The sequence below is a fragment of the Haematobia irritans genome, chromosome 3 (genome assembly GCF_050003625.1).
Source record: "Haematobia irritans isolate KBUSLIRL chromosome 3, ASM5000362v1, whole genome shotgun sequence".
Taxonomy (NCBI): domain Eukaryota; kingdom Metazoa; phylum Arthropoda; class Insecta; order Diptera; family Muscidae; genus Haematobia; species Haematobia irritans.
In genome coordinates, this window is record NC_134399.1 from 68,540,492 (window position 1) to 68,553,059 (window position 12,568).

A 12,568-nucleotide genomic window follows, 5' to 3' on the forward strand; every position below is an offset into this window, starting at 1 on the left:
CATGAAAATTGCTTGAAACTCAATGTAAAATTTCCAAATTTTACTTCTCGGGTGAAAATCTACAGATTTAAGATTTCAAATCAAGACGTTATTTTATAATTTTCTTGCACACTTACAAGAGATGTTAATGATTCCTCTAAAACTCAAACAAAAATGGTTCTTATAAATCCAGAATCTGATATAGTCCTCATAGGTGGAATCTTTAAATGTATCTTCCGGAAATGTCCTCAAGCCCTCCTAAAATTTCAAAGGAAACCCTAATATTTGGTTCATGGTGGTGGGTATTTAAGATTCGGCCCGGCCGAACTTACTGCTGTATATACTTGTTTGGGATGCGCATGGAATAATTTTTATCGATTATCTTGAGAAGGGAAAAACCATCAATAGTGACTATTATGTGGCGATATTGGAGCGTTTGAAATCGCGGCAAAACGGCCCCATATGAAGAAGAAAAAAGTGTTGTTCCATCAAGACAACGCACCGTGCCACAAGTCATTGAGAACGATGGCAAACATTCATGAATGGGGCTTCGAATTGCTTCCTCACCCACCGTATTCTTCAGATCTGGCCCCCAGCGACTTTTTCTTGTTCTCAGACCTCAAAAGGATACTCGCAGGGAAAAAAATTGGCTGCAATGAAGAGGTGATCGCCGAAACTGAGGCCTATTTTGAGGCAAAACCGAAGGAGTACCACCAAAATGGTATCAACAAATTGGAAGGTCGTTATAATCGTTGTATCGCTCTTGAAGGGAACTATGTTGAATAATAAAAACGAATTTTGACAAAAAAAAAATGTATTTTTCTTTGTTAGACCGTGGACTTATCAGCCAACCGATCGTCTTGGAATTAAATTCAGAGTCGATTTAGCGATGTCCGTCTGTTTGTCTGTCTGTTCATGTATTTTTGTGTGCAAAGTACAACTCGTAGCTTATGTCCAATCGTCTTCAAATTTGGCACAGGGTCTTTTTTCGGCTCAAAGACGAACCCTATTTTGGAAAAAATCGCTTCAGATTTAGATACAGCTGCCATATATATTTATAACTGATGTGGTAATAAATAACGTATTTATCAACCGATGTGCTTCTAATTTCATATAATCGAATGTTTTGTGAGTCTCGTAAATTTTGCAGAATATCAGTCAAATCGGTTCAGATTCAGATATAGCTCTCATATATAGATTTCGCACGATTTACTCTCCTATGGTCCCAGAGGCCATGTTTTATTCCGTTTTACGTGAAATTTTTTGGGAGCAGAATTAACATTATAAATATGCGTACCGAATTTGGTTGAAACCGGTTCAGATTTAGATGTAGCTCCCATATATATATATATATATATATATATATATATATATATATATATATATATATATATATATATATATATATATATATATATATATATATATATATATATATATATATATATATATATATATATATATATATATATATATATATATATATATATATATATATATATATATATATATATATATTATATATATATATATATATATATATATATATATATATATATGTATATATATTATATATATATATATATATATATATATATATATATATATATATATATATATTATATATATATATATGTATATATATATATATATATGTATATATATATATATATATATATATATATATATATATATATATATATATATATATATATATATATATATATATATATATATATATATATATATATATATCTGTCCCTCTGGTTTACTAACATTCTTGCTACACATGCCAAATTTGGTGAAAAGTGGTTCAGATTTAGATATAACTCCCCATATATATACGCCCGATTGAGATTCATATGACCACTGAGGACAAAGTTTCTTGTTGAAAATTTTGAAGTTTTGCACTAAGAGTGCAATTAAAATTTTATATATATATATATGTATATATATATATATAATATATATATATATATATATATATATATATATATATATATATATATATATATATATATATATATATATATATATATATATATATATATATATTATATATATATATATATATATATATATATATATAATATATATATTATATATATATATATATATATATATATATATATATATATATATATATATATATATATATATATATATATATATATATATATATATCTGGTTTACTAACATTCTTGCTACACATGCCAAATTTGGTGAAAAGTGGTTCAGATTTAGATATAACTCCCATATATATACGCCCGATTGAGATTCATATGACCACTGAGGACAAAGTTTCATTTTGAAAATTTTGAAGTTTTGCACTAAGAGTGCAATTAAAATTTTTTCGAAAATTCGCGAAAAAATTGATTAAAATTTACCTATACTCTAATTCGTATGTATCAAACGATAAATCGTAAATACAGGCTTAAGAAATTTTATGCAATTTAAATATTTCCAATATTTTATTATACCCTGCGTCACACTTTGGAACAGGGTATTATAAGTTAGTGCATATGTTTGCAACACCCAGAAGGAGACGAGATAGACACATGGTGTCTTTGGCAATAATGCTCAGGGTGGGTCCCTGGGTCGATCTAGCTCTGTCCGTCTGTCCGTCCGTCTGTCTGTGAACACATTTTTGTGATCAAAGTCTAGGTCGCAGTTTAAGTCCAATCTCCTTCAAATTTGGCACAAGTTCCTGTTTTGGTTCAGAATAGAACCCTATTGATTTGATTGAAATCGGTTCAGATTGAGATATAGCTCTCTCATCTTTCGTCCATCTTTCGTCCAATATAGGCTTATATGACCCCAGACGCCAGAGTTTTAGCCCAATTTGTTTGAAATTTTGCACTAGGAGTACAATTAGTAATGTAGTCAAGTGTGCTAAATTTTATTGAAATCGCTCCCATATATATCTTTCGCCCGATTTTCCGTCATATCACCGAGTCCGATTTACGTGCAGGAAGTAGAATTAAAATACTAAGTATGCATATCAAATTTGGTTGAAATCGATTCAGATTTCTATATAGCTTTCATATATATGCTTTTCCGATTTGGGCAAAAATGACCAAAATACCCACCTTTCCCTTATAAAATCGCCACCGCTAAGTCGAAAACTTTTAAACGTGACTCAAATTTTCCTTTTTTCTAATACATATCTATCGACCGATAAATCATAAATACACTTTTTAACATAGTGTACCATCCCAGGACATTAGCCATTAGACTTAAATTTGAAGTCTATAGATTATAAATTTTGTTCAGATGGAGTCAGATTTAAATGTATGTATTTGGGACAAAAACCTTTATATATAGTATCGAAAATGTGGATTTACAAAGTGGTGCAGGGTATAATATAGTCGGCCCCGCCTGACTTTTAGACTTTCAAATTCCGAGGAGGAAGCAATTAAGATTGGGTGTAAATTTTTTAAAAACCAATATTAATACCAGTAAAAGATTCTAAAAGGTCCTTGCGAGAAAATTCTTTTCTCTCTTTCGTGTGAAAAATGGTTTTCATCACCGTTTCCACTGCCATTTGATTTCGCCTTTTCAACATGAAGACCCAAAACTTTTTATACCCTGCGCCACACTGTGGAACAGGGTATTATAAGTTAGTGCATATGTTTGTAACACCCAGAAGGAGACGAGAGAGACACATGGTGTCTTTGGCAATAATGCTCAGGGTGGGTCCCTGAGTCGATATAACCATGTCCGTCTGTCCGTCCGTCCGTCTGTCTGTGAACACATTTTTGTGATCAAAGTCTAGGTCGCAATTTAAGTCCAATCGCCTTCAAATTTGGCACATGTTCCTAATTTGGGTAAGAATAGAACTCTATTGATTTTGGAAGAAATCGGTTCAGATTTAGATATAGCTCCCATATATATCTTTCGCCCGATATGAACTTATAAGGCCCCCGAAGCCAGATTTTTGGCCGAATTTGTTTGAAATTTTGCACTAGGAGTACAATTAGTAGTATATTCATGTGTGCCAAATTTGATTGAAATCGGTTCAGATTAAAGATATAGCTCCCATATATATCTTTCGCCCGATATGGACTAATATGGTTCTAATAGCCAGAGTTTTGGCCCAATTTGGTTGAAATTTTGCACAGGGAGTAGAATTATCATTGTAGCTATGCGTTTGGTTGAAATCCGTTCAGATTTAGATAATAGCTCCCATATATGTGTTTTTCTGATTTCGACAAAAATGGTCAAAATACCAACATTTTCCTTGTTAAATCGCCACTGCTTAGTCGAAAAGTTGTAAAAATGACTCTAATTTTCCTAAACTTCTAATACATATACATCGAGCGATAAATCATAAATAAACTTTTGCGAAGTTTCCTTAAAATTGCTTCAGATTTAAATGTTTCCCATATTTTTTTAATAACATTGTGTTCCACCCTAGTGCATTAGCCGACTTTAATTTTGAGTCTATAGATTTTGTAGAAGTCTATCAAATTCTGTCCAGATCGAGTGATATTTAAATGTATGTATTTGGGACAAACCTTTATATATAGCCCCAACACATTTGACGGATGCGATATGGTATCGAAAATTTAGATCTACAAAGTGGTGCAGGGTATAATATAATCGGCCCCGCCCGACTTTAGACTTTCCTTACTTGATTTTTTTTTAATTTCGTCTCAAGCCATCAGACTTCAATATGTAATTCCTATAATATAATTCGAATCATTTCTCTTGACCCTCTAATGCCCCAAATTTTTTGTCTGCCGATTAAATATTCAATGTTAACGACAGCAAGAAAACTAATCAAGAAAAATTCATAATTTATGTGTTTTACCAAAAGCTTCCTTATTTAATGAAGCCCGCCTAAAGCCAGGATTGGGCATTAGAGGGTTAATTGCCAACAAAAACTCAAAGATTTCAAAATTTTTAAACCTGAGTGTTTTTGAAAAATATCATTCATTCATTCATTAGCAGTGAACCCAATCTAGAAAATGTTAAAAGTTTAAAGTTGAAAATTTGACTTTTTGCCGCTAAAGTCGCGATTTCAGCCATCCCTGCCAGCATTTCAAAGTTCCATTTCATCCTCATCGCTACCACAGACTCGTAAGTGACACTGCAACAATCGCCAACTGTGATGGGGGAAAAAGTATGTAATGTTCATGAAAGTATTTTGCCATCACTATTGTTACAAGAGCCATTTTATATTTCGTGAAACACCAAGCTCAACTAGCTTCTTATAATTGTTTTAAATAAAAACGTTATCTCGCTTAAAATTGTGAAAGGTATATTGGTGAACAATTTTTGGGCTTTCCAAATGGAATAAAGTGATAGTTTTTCAAATATGTTTCCAGACACGCTGCCTCCATAGAGAATTAACACACTGGCTGGTAGACACTGCAACATGTAACTTGTTACTCAACATCATTCTTTTATTACTGCAAAAATTATGTTAAATGTGATATGATAGTCGTATAAATGTAATATTTATAAGTATTTATAAATGTTTAATCAAATTAATAAACATCTAAACAATCATGTTTACTTGACCACAATGATTCTTTTTCAACTACCTTAAAATTCACTTTTTCTGATAGTTTGAATGGGCTCTTATTGGCGTCGTTCTAAATTTATTAATAAAAGGCACCTAATAATTGCACTCATTCGATACTTTTTTGTAGTAACTTGGCATGGTACAACTTCTCAATAGTGACGGCGCCATTCCGACGAGTTTTGGATGTCGTATACGATTGTTTTCGACGTGGTGGGGATTCTCAGAAGCGCCGTCAAATTCAAAAAATGTTGGCAGGGATAGTGCCCTGGTAGGTTTTGAAGGGATTTGGACTAATTTCAATTTCTCAACATGTTTTCCCGCTCAAAGAAGTTGCTTCTTCATCCAAATGTCTATATTTTTCTGTCATGCCAAAAGATTGTAAAATCATCCGCTTAACACCAGTACTATGTTCGATTTCCGATGCGAAATCCCATATATAACCAAAAAATGTGAAAAACTATCGATTTTTTTCATTTGTGGTAGTTTGTTTTTTTTTCGAGTTCAAAAACTGACGTTTATAGCATGGTGCCATTTGCAATGTGAATTAAGAAATAATTATTTATTAAAATTATTTGTGTGGGTTTATAACGCAAACACAGATCATATTTTTGTTCCGAAAATAAACAAACAGACACACACATATGTATATTTGAATGTGAATTATGTATCTGAAAAAACTATGTATTGAATAAATGTAATTAAGATATTGGTTTGATATAGTGAATCTTATTTGTTACTTGTATTATAGAACTAGGACTGCTTGCGTGTAATAGCTTTACACATTTATCAATATATTATGAAATGATTAATCAATTTCGAGGTCTATAATTTTCAGATTTTTCGAATTTTGAAATCCCCGTTGCCACGCAAAAGCGTGATATCAAATGACCACGAACAAATCTATTAAAAACCTAACGAGCTAATAAACTATAAAATCTGGCAGCTTTTGCATATGTCAAATGGTTGTCAAAACGTAAATAAAAGCAAGTACGGATATTAAAAACGCAAATTTTTAAAGGTTGGTTCGGAGTGAGTTGTATTGAATAATTTTAAGAAATAAGAGCAAAATCCATAAAAAAAGTAAAAAACTACATTTAAATATATTTTCCCTTCATTTTAATTTACATATGAAGTGTGAAAACCCATAACATTTCCCCACTTGGTTGCTTTCCTGTTACTTACGTAATGTTCTATGTTGTTTTGTTTCCTAGCGTTCATGGCCGGTAGTGCTATTTCTCGCCTGGCATCGAAATACGGAGCAGTCATATTCTTTCCCACATTCACAGCAGCCACAATATTTGCCGACTGGTCCCATACCCAGCAGTGGAAAAAGACACAGAAAGAAATCGCCAAAGTTCAAGAGTTGTTGAAGCATCAATAGGAAAACAACATGGTTCTTGGCATTAACAAAAGTTATGTCTGGGGAGTGCTTCCCTTCATTGGTTTCGCAATTGGCCATTTCTTGGACAAGAAAGAAACTGAACGCATGACAATGTTCAGAGACAAAAGTGCTCTGTATGGTCGCCCTGGAGGACGAGAGCAACCGTCATGGTAGAAGGATGAATTGGATGTAATTTCAATTCAGGAAAAGTATTTCGATTATGTAGAAATATAAATAAAAATAATGTTGAACGAAAAGTAGTGTGTGTAATATTGATTCGTAGGAATTTAAGAGAATGTTCAATAATTTGCAAGAAATTTAAATTTGTTATTTGCGTATTCCAGCATACTACAGTATGTCAAGAAAGTCTTTTGACATTGCCAAATATTTCAAATTCTAGAAATAATTGAAATATTAAATATTTTATTAAATTTTTAATTCTGTGTACGTATGTATACTTTGCAAAATACATAATAAAATATTTTTTTAAAATTTCATTATATTTAATTTTGGAACAAAACATAATTTTTATCCCATTGTCAAAACACTTTCTTGACAAACTGTATATATTAGCAATTATGATTAATGAAAAAAATTTCAATTTCTATCTGTGGCGCAACATACGGATACACCGACGAAGAACGACACGCCGTTTGGCTCAAACCGCGAATCGATCCAACTTGAGGTAGAAATTTTCATTTTGATTGTTTCCAAAAAATAATTTATGGTTTTTGCAACATGTGGCCGACCGTTATAGTGATGCATAATCACCTAGTCGTGTCTTTCTAAATATTATGGCCGTTTATCACAAGTTCGTCTCAAATTCAATTGTGATCGTTTCACTCGGTACACCTCTGATCGTTTAACTCGGTACACCACAACCAGCTGGTCCACCAAATACACAGCTTAAGATTATTTCCAGCTTTTCAGTTTGCTTTCGATGTTGAGATATGGCCGGGGTAACCATATAATTGCTTTTACGATTTAATTTTTTCACCACCCTTAACGATGCGATGCAAAAATTATATCTTTGAAGCCGCTGTTCGCAAGCTTCCCGCAAATGCTGTATTGTGGACTCGAAACATGAGAGCCTTCGTTGTTTACATACCTGTCAAAACGACACATTCTCATTATATAGTTTAGGAATTGTCTGATGCCTATATATACGCCATTTGGTGCCAATCCCGAATTACTAATTTACGAAACCAATATTTGTAAAATTTTACTTTTGACGATTTAAAATTTAGCAATTTAATTGCGTATTCGGTGTACATGAAGATCAAATTGTTATCTTTACAATGATGATTTCATTGCAATATCAATTGGAAAGCTATTTGTCGATGTTGGCCAATGCCAAAAACCAATTTTTGAAAATCATGAAAAGTAAATTTTAAAAAATCACAGTTGAAGTTGGACACCAAAAAGTGAACTTCTACTTTTCTGACTGACTTCAGTAGGCTGTTCTATAGCTAAATACGATAAACCACATTGTCCATCAATAGGCGAACGAGGGGTAAGATAGCTTGGAACTGTCAAAGGATAAAGAGGCGAACATACATCGGGACACAGTTAAGGAATGGGCGGACAGTTATATGATAAGTCGGGTTCAAATCGCAAATTCACTCAATATGGACAGCGATTAAAAGTTCCATGGAACACCGATTCAATTAACAAGGATCACCACTTCTACATCACAAGCATCTGCACAATTACTCTTTGGAAACAAAAGCTATGCCCATGAGCTCCTTTTATTTCCAGAGATATCTGTTATCACTTTGCTGTAGGTTATCTCTTTTCAATCTGTTTGCATATATGTACATATATATGAACTAATATACATACGTATATACATATATACTCATATATTTGCAAATACATCATAGTTTGTTTATAGTCTACAAACAAATGAATAACACGAATTATATAAATGCAGAATCTTTGATACTATGCGCTTCAAACTTCTTTTCCAATTACAATATTACGAAACAAGTATTGTTGATTACCATCAAGAGCAACGCATTTTATTTTTACTTCTTCGCTTTCATTCGATTTAACGCATTTTAATACTAGGTTAAAATAAAAATGTAGAAATACTACAAACATAAATTATAAATACATATAGTTGGTTGGTTTTAAAATTACGACTCGTAAATTAATGATGAAAAAGAGAAACACAAGTGTGGGCTATAATAAGTGAAGTGATTCCAACATACAGTTTATGGAGATACATTCATTCAACTATTGATTAATTTTGTTCGTATTTAAGAACTTGCAATGCCCAAAGCAACACCTCCTACGAATGCAGTTAGGAAAATGTGCAGGTCGTTTATTTTAGGTCCATTCTCATCGCCAATTAACGAGCTATACCACTTTCTGGCCTTCTTTGTTTTCTTTTTGATTAGGTCTTCTGCACGGTCCAGTTTACGGTCTACCATGCGCTCTGCTTTGTCCACCCATGACCTTTCTTGTCCGGTTACCGCTTCCTCAACTTTGTCGGTGACTTTGTCTAGTTTTCGTGAAATCTTTGACCAGTCTATCTCAATGATACCCTCTTGGTGTGCAATCTCCATAAGAATAATACCTCCGCCAATGGCAAATGCTGCAAATTTTCCTATTTTCATTGTGGCAAAGCCGGTAGCCCATCCTGTAGCAGCTCCAATTCCAATCTGTGCGTACGCCGACCTGGAGCTAATATCGCCCAAAATGCCACCCAAAAATTTAGATGCGTCATCAGACATTTTTTCTATGTTTTTGTTCGTTAGATTCTTCTGTGATTTTGCCCAATCGCTCATGCTACAGACGGATTAAGACACAAAACTTAGTTCGCACAATTCGTTACTAACAATTCTATCTTCTCTTTTTATTGATTCACCGAAGATAAAACGAAGTGATTTAATAATTTGCAAATATACGATAATGTATGCTATAGAATCTTGTCGATAAACGATTACTTTTCATCGTAACCGATTACTCTACAAAGTCGTTCATAAAATCATGACTTCATACGGGAGGTAGAAAGCAAAGCATACCCAATAAACACAAACGTTTGAAAAATGCTATATGTCAACAATTTTTCAAAGGATAAGGGTAATATTCAAGACGAGAAATTGTTGAGAAAATCGCGTTCTCAACAAAAAACTGACATTACCCTCAACAGTGAAATTCCAAACATTAGCAATAATTTCTCATGTGTTATCCTCAAATTGAAATGCATCGCTACTAAAATCCTCAAATTGAAATGCATCGCTACTAAAAAATTTGTCAAACAATTTTCGATGCGAGTCAAATTCGAAATTAACATCGTTGCAAATACTTTTCAACTTAAGTTTGTATGAATGATATCCCCACTTCAAATTGAAAGTCAACGCCAAAATTCTATGAATTTTGTATAAATTATTCATTTTCATTAAAATAAAATATATAATAACACTACCCTGCCAGCATTTCAAAGTTCCATTTCATCCTCATCGCTACCACAGACTCGTAAGTGACACTGCAACAATCGCCAACTGTGATAGTATTTTGCCATCACTATTCGCATGAAAGTATTTTGCCATCACTATTGTTACAAGAGCCATTTTATATTTTGTGAAACACCAAGCACAACTAGCTTCTTATAATTTATTTAAATAAAAATGATAATGAAGTGCTGAAAACATAGTTATCTCGCTTAAAATTGTGAAAGGTATATTGGTGAACAATTTTTGACTTTCAAATGGAATAAAGTGATAGTTTTTCAAATATTTTTCAAGACACGCTGCCTCCATTGGGAATAAAAGCACTGGCTAATAGACGCTACAACATGTAACTTGCAACTTGTAACTCCCCTGCCAAAATTTTTTGAATTTGGGGGCGCTTCTGAGAATCCCCACTACGTCGAAAACATTCGTATAAGATATCTAAAACTTCTCGGAAAAGCGCCGTCACTATTGAGAAGTTGTACCACGCCAAGTTATTACAAAAAAGTATCGCATGAGTGCAATTATTAGGAGCCCTTCTGGATACATTTAGAAGGACGCCAATAAGAGCCCCTTCAAACAATCAGACAAAGTGCATTTTAAGATAGTTGTAAAAGAATCATTGTGGTCAAGTAAAACACGATTGTTTAGATGTTTATTAATTTTATTAAAAATTTATAAATTCTCATAAATATAACATTTATACGACTATCACATCACATTTAACATATTTTTATGCATTAATAAAAGATTGACTTTCCAAATGAATATATAGTCAAGATGACAGATACGTATGGTTTAAGTACGACTTTATAGTATATATAAATAACATTTGCATAGCATAGGTAAAGGCAGCCCGATCAGGCTCACTTAGTCCATTGTGATACCACATTGGTGAACTTCTCTCTTATCACAAGGAACCTCCTTTTTATAGCCGAGTCCGAACGGCGTTCCACATTGCAGTGAAACCACTTAGAGAAGCTTTGAAACACTCAGAAATGTCACCAGCATTACTGAGGTGGGATAATCCACCGCTGAAATTGTTTTGGTGTTAGGTCGAAGCAGGAATCGAACCCACGACCTTGTGTATGCAAGGCGGGCATGCAAACCATGGCACCACGGTGGCTCCCATATGCATAGCATATTACCTCTAGATTTTATATTTTAAGCAAAACGGATTAAAATATCGATCCGCGGTCTCAAGAAGTCAAATCGGGAGATCGATTTATATGTGAGTTTTATAAAAACATGGACCAATTTGTAGCAAATTTGGCACAGCTCTTTAGGGCCCTAGGTTAGGGTAGGTTAAAGCGGCAGCCCGATTAAGTTTCAGGCTAACTTAGACTATTCAGTCCATTGTGATACCACATTGGTGAACTTCTCTCTTATCTCTGCTCGATTCCATGTTAAGCTCAATTACAAGGGACCTCCTTTTTATAGCCGAGTCCAAACGGCGTTCCACATTGCAGTGAAACCACTTAGAGAAGCTTTGAAACACTCAGAAATGTCACCAGCATTACTGAGGTGGGATAATCCACCGCTGAAAATTGTTTTGGTATTAGGTCGAAGCAGGGGTCGAACCCATGACCTTGTGTATGCAAGGCGGGCATGCTAACCATTGCACCACGGTGGCTCCCATAGGCATAGCATGGGATCTCAAAGTCAAATTGGGAGATCGATTTATATGTGAGTTTTATAAAAACATGTACCAAATTTGTCACAGCTCTCTAGGGCCCTAGGTTAGTTTAGGTTAAAGTGGCAGCCCGATTAAGTTTCAGGCTCACTTAGTCTATTCAGTCCATTGTTATACCACAGTACCTATTACATATGGGTACTTCTAGTTTTAACCGCTGAACCTTCTCGATTATTTTCTTCTGTTGAACCAACCAGATTGTTCCAAAATCATTACCAGACTGCTTAAGCTATCTTTTTCCAAGTCCGCCAGTTATCTAAAGCTATATGCCTCAAAAATTCGCTTACGCCTTGCACAAAATGCAGGACACTCACACAAGAGGTGTTTAATCGATTCCTTTTCCTCCGCATCATGACAGCTCATACAGTAGTCATTATACTTTGCACCAATAGTTTTTGCAAAATCGCCTATCAGGCAGCGACCCGTTATAGCAGATATCAGGAGTGAAATCTGACGTCTTAAGAACATTAGCATATCTAGTGTGCGGTTCCTAAAATAACTCTATATCTCAAAGTTCAAGCAAACCC

The 12,568-nt window shown here is 33.7% G+C and overlaps 3 protein-coding genes and 1 long non-coding RNA gene across 6 annotated transcripts; 3 read left to right on the top strand and 1 right to left on the bottom strand.

Annotated features, from left to right (window-relative positions):
* Nucleotides 1–6,398: 6,398 nt before the first annotated feature.
* On the top strand, nt 6,399–7,099 carry LOC142229950 (uncharacterized). Of its 3 annotated transcripts, none has more exons than XM_075300548.1 (2): nt 6,399–6,527; nt 6,721–7,099. In XM_075300548.1, exon 2 carries the CDS (start codon nt 6,726–6,728, stop codon nt 6,888–6,890), a length of 165 nt encoding a protein of 54 aa, XP_075156663.1. In that variant the 5' UTR covers nt 6,399–6,527; nt 6,721–6,725; the 3' UTR covers nt 6,891–7,099. The 3 variants fall into 3 exon arrangements, with proteins under 3 accessions (XP_075156663.1, XP_075156665.1, XP_075156664.1); XM_075300550.1 differs by having other exon boundaries at nt 6,451–6,538; XM_075300549.1 differs by having other exon boundaries at nt 6,459–6,589.
* On the top strand, nt 6,900–7,147 carry ND-MNLL (NADH dehydrogenase (ubiquinone) MNLL subunit). The gene has a single exon (XM_075300551.1). The coding sequence runs from the start codon at nt 6,900–6,902 to the stop codon at nt 7,062–7,064; it is 165 nt and encodes a 54-aa protein (XP_075156666.1). The 3' UTR covers nt 7,065–7,147.
* A 1,735-nt stretch (nt 7,148–8,882) lies between these two features.
* LOC142229666 (FUN14 domain-containing protein 1-like) lies at nt 8,883–9,803 on the bottom strand. Its single transcript, XM_075300248.1, has one exon. It carries the CDS (start codon nt 9,680–9,682, stop codon nt 9,152–9,154), a length of 531 nt encoding a protein of 176 aa, XP_075156363.1. The 5' UTR covers nt 9,683–9,803; the 3' UTR covers nt 8,883–9,151.
* Nucleotides 9,804–10,334: 531 nt separating this feature from the next.
* On the top strand, nt 10,335–10,691 carry LOC142228238 (uncharacterized). The gene is made up of 2 exons (XR_012720104.1): nt 10,335–10,575; nt 10,643–10,691. It is a non-coding gene; the product is annotated as an uncharacterized LOC142228238 (long non-coding RNA).
* The last annotated feature ends 1,877 nt before the right edge of the window (nt 10,692–12,568 follow it).

What these genes read in the sequence shown, in the direction of transcription:
- ND-MNLL (XM_075300551.1), top strand. Translation starts at nt 6,900, where the DNA reads ATGGTTCTTGGCATTAACAAAAGTTATGTCTGGGGAGTGCTTCCCTTC.
- LOC142229950 (XM_075300548.1), top strand. Translation starts at nt 6,726, where the DNA reads ATGGCCGGTAGTGCTATTTCTCGCCTGGCATCGAAATACGGAGCAGTC.
- LOC142229666 (XM_075300248.1), bottom strand. Translation starts at nt 9,682, where the DNA reads ATGAGCGATTGGGCAAAATCACAGAAGAATCTAACGAACAAAAACATA.